Source organism: Montipora capricornis, chromosome 9, assembly GCF_036669925.1.
Source record: "Montipora capricornis isolate CH-2021 chromosome 9, ASM3666992v2, whole genome shotgun sequence".
NCBI lineage: Eukaryota > Metazoa > Cnidaria > Anthozoa > Scleractinia > Acroporidae > Montipora > Montipora capricornis.
In genome coordinates, this window is record NC_090891.1 from 34,362,858 (window position 1) to 34,372,547 (window position 9,690).

The 9,690-nt window shown below is 37.3% G+C and overlaps 1 protein-coding gene across 2 annotated transcripts in view; it reads right to left on the reverse strand.

The window, feature by feature from the left end:
* The window catches only part of LOC138016498 (neuronal acetylcholine receptor subunit alpha-7-like), a 22,503-nt gene extending 18,971 nt beyond the window's left edge, over positions 1–3,532 (reverse strand). Inside the window, exons 1-2 of one of the 2 annotated variants that reach the window (XM_068863650.1) lie at positions 3,480–3,532; positions 1,123–1,160 (exon numbers count right to left, since the gene is read on the reverse strand). In XM_068863650.1, coding sequence (XP_068719751.1) covers positions 1,123–1,156 — 34 coding nt within the window. In that variant the 5' untranslated portion in view covers positions 1,157–1,160; positions 3,480–3,532. Of the gene's footprint in view, positions 1–1,122; positions 1,198–1,311; positions 1,338–3,479 lie in introns of those variants that run through there. The other variant, XM_068863649.1, reaches the window with a different exon arrangement.
* Between the last annotated feature and the right edge of the window lie 6,158 nt (positions 3,533–9,690).

The window sequence follows — 9,690 nt, forward strand, 5'->3', positions numbered from 1 at the left end:
GTTAGTTTTTCGGAGGCATTGTGGTGAACCTGAAGTGAATCATAACAACGGTAATACGACTGACTTCAGCCCAATCAAAAAGTTGAGGAAATAAGCTACATTTAATTGCTTGTTCCCTTATTTCAAGTTGAATGTTTAGTTTACCTCCAAATGAGAATAAAAAACGAAAAATTACATAATACCACGATATTACTTGATTTATGACGGTTGGACTCAAAAGCAAAATTGAGAACGAAGTTAGATTGTATTTAATTTGATGAGACAAAACCGATGGCAAAATAGATTACAATTCGGATTAAAGACGAAATGTTTTATTGTTTCTATATTTTCCCTCAAGGAAAGCCGAAGTAAATGCTTTCTTCAAATTTGAAAATATTATAGCCTCATTCTGCGCGAAAAAAGAAACTGTTAAAGTCGAGCGGGTAGACGATGCCACCGTTAAGTTTTTGAAGTTTGATTTTGAGCGATTATAACGCCTGAAATTAAAAAGCCACTTCGTCGAGTCGAGTCTCAATCGAGTCTCAGAGATACATATAAAGTTAAAAATTGTGCAAACTTTATCTAAACGAAGCTGTGGAATCTTAGCGACTGATTACTTGATTAAAAATTTAGAGGAAACCTTATATGCATGTTATCCCTTGTAAACTGAAAAAGATGTTATCGTTTTAATCCTCTAGAATTCTCTTCTCTCCAATTCAAGAAGAATGAAGCCAGAAAAGAATAGTAATGACTACTATGATCTGCGGATCGTTTGCGACATTTAATTTTTTTTTCTTAAAAATCAGTTTGTTAGTGAAATTAAATCAAACTTTAATTTGATGCATCTTATTTTTTTTTTAAATTGTGGCAGGAGAGGAATTCAACCGAGTCTCATGCTGGTTGAATGAAATACATTCTTTATATAAATGTGATATGTGAAGCGAATTTCAATGTTCCTTATTGTATAAATAAGTTGGCCCTTTCGCTGAAACAATACAAAGTGTTTCCCGTTCAAATATTTTTTAGCGATCTCTTATGTGATAAATATAAAATATTTTACTTTGTGGTAGAGCGAAGCCTGTGCAAGACGGCTGAGAAGTGATTTATTCATCAGTTCAAACTGAATACAAAGATATTTCATACCTTGGACTGATCCTGTCTCCGAAGCAGAAGCCATCGCACTAATACACAGAAGGCAAAACCTCATCAATGACATGACTGCAGAAAACAAGATAAGATAATGGCAAAAAAGTGTTTTACAGCGTCGTTACGATCAATGTAAAACGGTGAAACATTAAAGACGTGAAGTAAAATCAGTTAATTGATTCACACTTTTGACGTCACTAGTCTGGCAGAAGACTTAATACGCGGCTGTCCGTGCGTAATCTTAACATTACAAAACATTGTACTCTATCTTCTATCATCTCTGGAAAGTACAAACAGAAAAACACGCTGGCTGGATTGTATGCGTGCTCTTCTTTTCGTCTGGTTTGTCTTTGTTTCTTGCATGAAGTGTTTAAAAACGGATATCTGCTGTATTTTGGTTTTTGCTCGCATTGGCTAAATAAATTTCTGCTAAGTCCTCATTCGTAATATAAACATCCACGACCTACGCGCATTTGATTTCTAAGTGAAATATAAAAAGTCCACAAGGATCAAGAATGAGCGCCAACCAATCCAAAGACTGGTTTTGTGTTATGGCAGGATGGAGGTGAAAAGGAGTAATTATTTGCGACACAAAGCTGCCAAAGAACTATGGTTTCGTTAACAAGTAAACGCACTGAAATAATTTTCATCGTGAAAATTATATATTTTTTGGAAGCAGGATCTTATCGTATTAGTGAGATTTTCTAGCTGTTTGTCTTTCGCCTCAGAAGGTAAAAATGCTTCAGTGCATGGGATTATAATAGGACGCCAATTTTGTGCACTTTAAAAGAAGGTAATCTTTCATCCGACAACCTTTGTTTTAAAATGTAAAAAATCATTCTATCTTCCTTTCTTTCTTTCTTTCTTTTTTTATTTTTTTCTTTCTTTCTTCTACGAGACTAAAACAGTATGTTTATTTACTCCTTTGTTGAATTTCCTTCGGATCGTCTTCTATAAAGAAAACACTTTGAAAGGTTCCGCGGCTCTCTCTTTATGAGATCGGATGCTAGTGGAAATAGTTTTCTTGCATAGGGTTAACACTTCCTTGATAGAATTTTTAAGACGTGGCTAAATCCATCGGGGAAAAGAACCCCAACGCAAAAATAAATGTTGACGTTATTCTGGTCATGACTCTGATTTTGGTCTGTTTCAATGGATGCTCACCAACATAAAGCAAGCACAATATGCTAAAAAATTTTCATACAAGGCTGAAGAAGAAGCCACTCAATTAATCATGTTTGTTTTGACTAGCCATTGTCGGAGGTATTTGGAGTAAAGAACTTAAACGAAAGTACAAAGAAGTAAAATATCGCTGCCACATAGATGTCTTCGAAAATTCAGCATTCCGAGCGAATTACGTTTGAGTGCCTTACTGTTTTGTTGGATTGTTTTCCAATAGCAAAAGAAATGGAATATTCATTCAAACATCCTATGTCAAAACCGATAGAGGACTGGTCTGCGAGCGAAGTTCAAGATGCAGGATCGTTTCCAAGGACATTTCCTATTTCACCGCGTGCGGAAACAGAATGATGTGAAATATCACCACTCTATCAATTTTAAACTTTTGTAAGTGCAAAAATAAGGAAAGAAAATTCTGCTGATTTGAAACAACATTGTTCGTTCCATTTGAAGTTTCCGTATCATTCAAAAGGGACCAATGTTAAAGATGTGGATTATTATGCTCAATGTTCTCTGCGAATCACAAGAGATTGAAATTTGGAGTGCTCCACTTTTCTCTGTTTTAATATTATTTCAACAATGACAAAACAAGAAATGCAATGTTCTATTTTTTTTCTAAAATACGTCAATGTTTACAAAATAAAGTTAATTTTTTCTTTTCCTTTTTATTTTGATTTGCATATGAAATTTATAATAAGAGAAAGACGAGCCGCTCTGCCGCCGTTGACGATTTCGTTGTCCGCCAGCAATAAAATTATCACACGGCTAGGACAACTGAAAACGAACACAAGCTTTCATATTAAAATCGCGAAAAATCGTGAGGTTTATCACCTAGTATGGAGCGAACAAGAAAGAACAAATCATTACGATAATATAAATAAGCTAGCGATTTGTTATGAAATGAGAACCAACAAGGAATCCTTGCCGAACTGACTGCATGCATTTTGATGGAGCTTTATGCATTTTTCAGTTTGAGCGAGGACTTACTCAGTTGAACTCAGTCGGAGTAGACAATTCAACTTTTCCTTGGCTTCTGTACTAATACCATTATCGCTTCTTCTCTTTTCTCAAAAATCTCTCGCGGCCAAAAGACTATTCATATCACTGTACTATGTGTGGTAATAAGACTAGTATAGGACTAGGACAAGCGTCTGAATAGGTCTACTATTATTTACCTCTCTTCTCTGACCGCAGTTTATAAAAATTTTCCCGCCAATGTCACCAAAAGTCTTACTTTTCTGAATTTGCATTAAAAAAATGATGTTCCACCACGCATGGCAATAGCGGATGTCTTGCTGGCCAGCTTCCTCCTTATTCAAAACGCCCACAGCTAGTAAAGGACCCTGAAGCTATTATTACTTAACACGGAGTACTTACATTTTTAAATGAAGGTATACTGAAAGATTCAATTGTGTTACTCAATCTTTCGTAACCATGATGTTGATATCGATGTACTGGAATCCTTCAAATTTTTCTATTGGCTCTCCTGATCTATGAGAACGCCACCGACCTTCACATTTCTTTTCATTTCATCTCCTTCCAGTTTAATGACGAAAAATCGCCCCTAGCTATTAAATTATGAGTAAACTTATTCGGTAACGTTCATCATAGTAACGAAATACAAAGTATTGTAATCAAGTATATCTTATGGTCAAACAGTAAACTATGTTTTCGCTAGCATGACACGGGTGTGATTTATAAATTCAGACGGTAAAGAATAAGCGGCCCACCAGATGAAAGCAAAAAAAAGTACATCACTGAAGGAATTACGTAGACCTTAGACACAGGTCCGGCGATACTGCGCTTTGAAAATATAGTTATTTTGGCTTTGACCGGGCGGTCTCGACACACCCGACACTTTTCCGTAATATTGTCAGTATATCTGATGTTGTCGCATTTCTTTTCCTCGAGGCAATCTAATTTTCTACCATCAATTCATGTTTACAACTTGTGCACCTGCCCTTCGTTGATTCTTGGTAAATGACGCGATGTTTAGTACACTATATAAAAAATATATCTATTTAGATATGAATAAGCTGAGTCAGCTATTTGCAGTGTTACGAAAGGGTTCAGCAGATTTCAATCACATTCAACAACATCAAGGAAAAACATCATTTACTTAGCTTTCAGCAGTGCCTTTCTCGCCTCCCGTGAGGTTTAGGGTTAGGGTTTAGTGTTAAGCTTAGTGGTTGTCATGTGACCCGTTGCACGATAAAATGGCCTATAAAATTATTTTTATTGACGATACAGTCAGGTTTGGTGAAAGGATAACGCTCCCTAAACCTTAAAAACTTTGCAAGTATATTCGGTCACCCAATTTACTGTTGCAGCTTGTTTCATACCAATCTCGTTGTTGCCTCTCACGAACTACCCTATACATTCCTTCCAATTAGCTTCAAAATCTACACAAAGTGGCTAAATCCTCTAACATATTTGTTAACGAGATAGCACACTGGACTCCTCTTCAGGAGGCCTGAAGCAGGTATTTATATAGTGAATTATTTTGGCACCCTGGACATATTACAGAGTCGGACTCGTCTCATCTGTCAGCTCTGTACGTAACAACTAGCACACTCAAACACCGTATCGAGACCATAATGACAGGTAGCAAGCTGCTTTCTAAATCGCTATGTTTGATGAGCAAGTTCTCGTCGCTGGTCTCAACCACTGACAGACAATTTCCTTTCTTTCGTCTATTTGTGCTAAGTAATGGATTTGGACAAAAGCGAAGTTTATTTTTCGCGCAAATTAACTGACTTCTGCCGAGTTATTACATGTGTTAATTAACATTTCCCGATGAAGAGGATGAACTTCCTTGCGCCTTTAGTTCTTATGTCATTAACCGAAGTCTTGTATAACATTACATATGCTTTCATAACAGTACATCCCTCACTCCTTCCAGAGAGAACATATTGTCAGTGGATAATCAGAAAATGCAGAACAAACATGGCAGGTAGACTAATGACGTGCATATACTTATTATATACTCAACAAAATATCTTGTTTCTGATTGGCCAATGGCGAATGCATAAATAGGTTACAGAGTGCAATACGGAAGTTGCTATGGAAACACGGGGAAAGTGCCAAATTTGAACACCAAAGTGGAAAAAAAATGGCTGACAGTCGGTTTGCTTTGTCAAACGGCCAAAACATCGTAGAGCAACTTAAAGAAAATGCGAAAAACAAAAACACGTTGAAAGCTACACAGACCTGGTTGAATGTCTGGCAAACACGGGCGACTGAAAGAAAACCAAACCCAAAACTGGAAGAATACGAGCACGAACAAAGCAGTGATGTTTTGAAAATTCTCAAATTGCACTCGCCTACGGCTCGTGCAATTTTGAAAACATCACTCGTGCCCATAAATCACGAAATGCACGAGCAGGTTCATACGATTTCCTATACTTACAGTATGCTCTCCTTTTCAGATATAATATTAGAGTCTTCGAGAAACTCGTTCAGCTTGTCATTTTGATTAATGAAACCACAAACTTTATAATTAAAATCCATTATACAAGAAACAAGTTCAATACAGAGATTAGGAATATGAAATTGAAAACCAGAGGGGCAGTTATCAATTTTATCTTATCTGTTTGCATTCCTTTTGTTTCTCTTGTTAATAAACCTAATTTCAATTTTTTCTCCAGGAAGTAGAATTGAAGCCGATTTCCCTTTTCCTGACAATTGAAATGTCTGTTTCGGTGAAATTATACTGGGTTGTGAATCTTGCTTCGAAATGCAAATATCCTCGGTTTGGCTACGCTTGGCTCGGGTACCTTTGCCAAAATTATTGCGTGTAGCTATATACAGTCAGTTGATGGAAAAAAAGGCAATTTTGATTGTTACTGATTGTGTGTCTTCACTCGACATATGCGAATGAAATTGTTAAGTTAAAAAAAATATATATTTTTTAGGCATAGCGGCAACGAACACATGATAAAGAATTTCCATTCGTCTCAAAATTTGTTTTTCCCAAGTTGTATGTGAATGAGTGTATTTTGGAAAGGACTTTACCCTATAAAGACAAACAAACACGATGGTCTCTTTCACGGTGGATAACCTGATAAATGAAACAAAAACACTTATCCCTTGGGTAATCATAAATTACATTCTGGTAAACAATAAAATTCAGCTGTGTTGTAGTACATTTACGAAATCTTAGCATTCTTGTTTTTATTTGTTTCGTTTTACCAACAGATTGAGAACGTGAAAAGGAAACCGAGCATAGCCTCGTCAGAAAATATCAAGTATTTTACAACGCAAATCACTCCTGTTGTGATCATTGCTGGAACATTGCATGATACCCTGTAGAAAGATTGTGAAATCAAGTCCTGAAAATTGCTCCAGGGAAACAGACCTTTTAAACAACCTGGAAAATGGAAAAGCTTCCCCTTTCTTAACTGATTATGCTTGTTTCTCATAATATATAACAACCAGGCCGAGCACGGTATGGTCGCTAGTATGGGCCGAAATGAGACCTCTTCCTTTATCTACATCATAGGTAAGAGTAAAATAGAGATCTAAATCCAGTTTTACGATGCTAATATGGTCTACAAACGTCTTTGAAGTCCGGCAGACTCTAATTCATAGAGCTGTAGCGAAAGGCAGTCTTTACTTACCGAACTGGTTGCGGTCTTCCCTTCACGAGAATGTTTATATTCTAAAAACAGCAGGAAATCTTTTCTGGGAATAAAGGCAATGAAAATGTCGTTTTATGCCAGCACTACCTCGAGTGTTGACACAACTGAAGATATTTTCTTTCTATGTCAATTTCAAAGGTGGCTTCACTCTTGGATTGGATTAAATACAACAAATTCAAATGCAAAGTGTATAATCAGCACAGTTTTTATTGTCAAAACAGAGCTTTTGTCTCAAACCTTTGAGATATGATGATGCACTCTATTCACAAGAAGCCATTATTAAATTTTACTATAAGTAGCCGCTTATTGCATTGTACGCTATAGTTTAGGATTTCAGAGAAGCTTAAAGATCGTTCAAATTTCTTGATGTACATGTTAATCAGTTTATGTAATTCGATGAAATCGTGGCTTCTCGAAACTTAATGAAAAACTGGCAAGTGGTTTTATTGAAATGTTCGCACGTAATAGTGTTTCCTAAGTGACGACGATCTGACGGGAAGTTTCCTGCAATAGATTTAGCATACAATCAATTTTTATTCATTACCTTCCCAACGAAACGGCGAGGAACGTTTGGTAAGCTTGGTTTTCACTGCGACACAAGCACAAGCGCCGCACAACAGATCATATTTCACACTGAAAACGGCATCACACAAGCGCAAGCACAAGTACAAGCACAATGGTCAAATTTTTCCTAGTATCTAGTGCTTTCCCTTGTGCTCGCGTATCGCCTTTTTCCGTGTGAATTCAGTACGTATGGGCGTGTCTGACCAATTAAAGCACTCGTTTCAGATTCCCCGTGTATGAGTATTTGAACAAAATGGCGGAGGCCGTGGTTGATTTTGATCGAAAGTTATGCTTGTGTTGACGTTTGTTTTCACTTAACGTAAGCTACTTATAACAAGATAACAACTCCGAAAAGCATCTTGTTATCTTGTTATATTTTCTCTATTTGTCGGAGGGTAAAAGTACAATAGGGCACTTATCCCTTGTGCTCCGTTGAGCTTGCTTGCTTGCGTTGCCAGTGAAAATCAGGCTTTAAGGATTTGGCCCAAGGGTCTGCTGGGACATGTTACGTTGATAAACCCTACTCTACCCTTAAAGCCACCTGCCTTCGCGCCCTTTTTAATCCCTCTCGGAAGTTCAATTTGCACATCGAGGACAAATGGTGATAATCCCTTGTAATAGGGGAAATGTTATGCTTTATTTTATGTACTATTCTGCTTTTGTTATCTTAAATTTCTTAGAAACTTCTGCAAGTCATATGTGCTGTTGCGTTAATTTTAACTTGCTCTGCCTCAAACTATTCCTCTCGTTAATCCAAAAACTCTCCTTATTGAAAACTTGGCATGGCTAAAGCGTTTTTCATATACATTACACGAATATGCATATATGTACATACAATGATGATTGCAATCATCTTTGTTCTGGACTAACCAAGTTTTAATTTAAAAAGACTTCGACGCTTTGAAGGCAATGTAGCAATGTCTTATGTTCATCTTCGGAGACCAGGATGGGGGTCATTTTGGGAAAGGAAAGGAAAGGAAAGGAACTTTATTTAAGTGTCTAGTCGTTCTAGCGCTGGAGCGCTAATTGGGGACACTGTAAACTGAAATGAACAATGAAAGTAAATCAAGTCAAATCTTGGTTTTTGAGGAGAGGGGAAACCGGAGTACCCGGAGAAAACCTCTCGATGCAGAGTAGAGAACCAACAAACTCAACCCACATATGACGCCGACTCCGGGAATCCAACCCGGGCCACATTGATGGGAGGCGAGTGCTCTCACCACTGCGCCATCCCTGGCGGACGCGCCATCCCGGGCGACGAGAGTTTTCAAGAACAGGCAAAAGAGCCTCTTGGTGCAAAATACCTCCAACTCCCTAAAATGGTAAAAGTTGTACCAAATACTCCCCTGTTATTGCTCCGCCATATGATTGCCTTGTTTGTTCACTAATTCAAGGTTTTGCAACCGAGGAGCTGAATTTTAATTTTAAGTTACCTAACTAGGGATAAAAGAACAAGATGGTTCCTCGGGAAATCAAAGCAAGACTCCGGACTAGAAGCGTTTCGAAGTTTTAAGTAACATTTGGTTATCATGGTCGAGTTTTGCCACGAAATCATCATCCAGTTATACCGTCATTATTTTGTAATTTATCGTAAATTTTACATCATGCTATTTCTTATTTATTTAACTTTAAAAACTTTATGCTTTTCTTTTTTTTCTTTCTTTTTCTCTTTTATACTACATAATTAATCTAAATATGAATCTTTCACAGTTGAATCTATCAAACGACCTGCCTCGATTAGCTATGCTAGCTGCGGGTCGCTCTCAGGAGCGGAATTCTCTAACCCTTAATACTTTTGAGACAGAAATAACCTTGAAATTTGATGCACTCCTCACAAATAAACATTTCATTTTATGTTTCCTTGCAACGGCGAATTTACGTATACAAGGTTACCGAGTGTAAAATAATTTCCATAGGTGTTGCTTCGTGGCGTTGTCGTGGACTGCCTTTCGGGTTGTTTGGTATCTGCTGGTGTCTCCTTGGTGACCAAACATGCACAGTGATTCTTCGTCTGAATGATTGAGGGATTTGCAATAAATGGCGTTTTCCTCAGGGAAGTACGTAAATGACACAACCATCACTAAAATAGCGCCGCGAGTTTAGATTGGCTCCGCCCAAAATAAACGGTTTGGTTTGCAATTTGTGTTTTTCCCTTTTTTTTAGTACGTCCGAATCGTTTGAT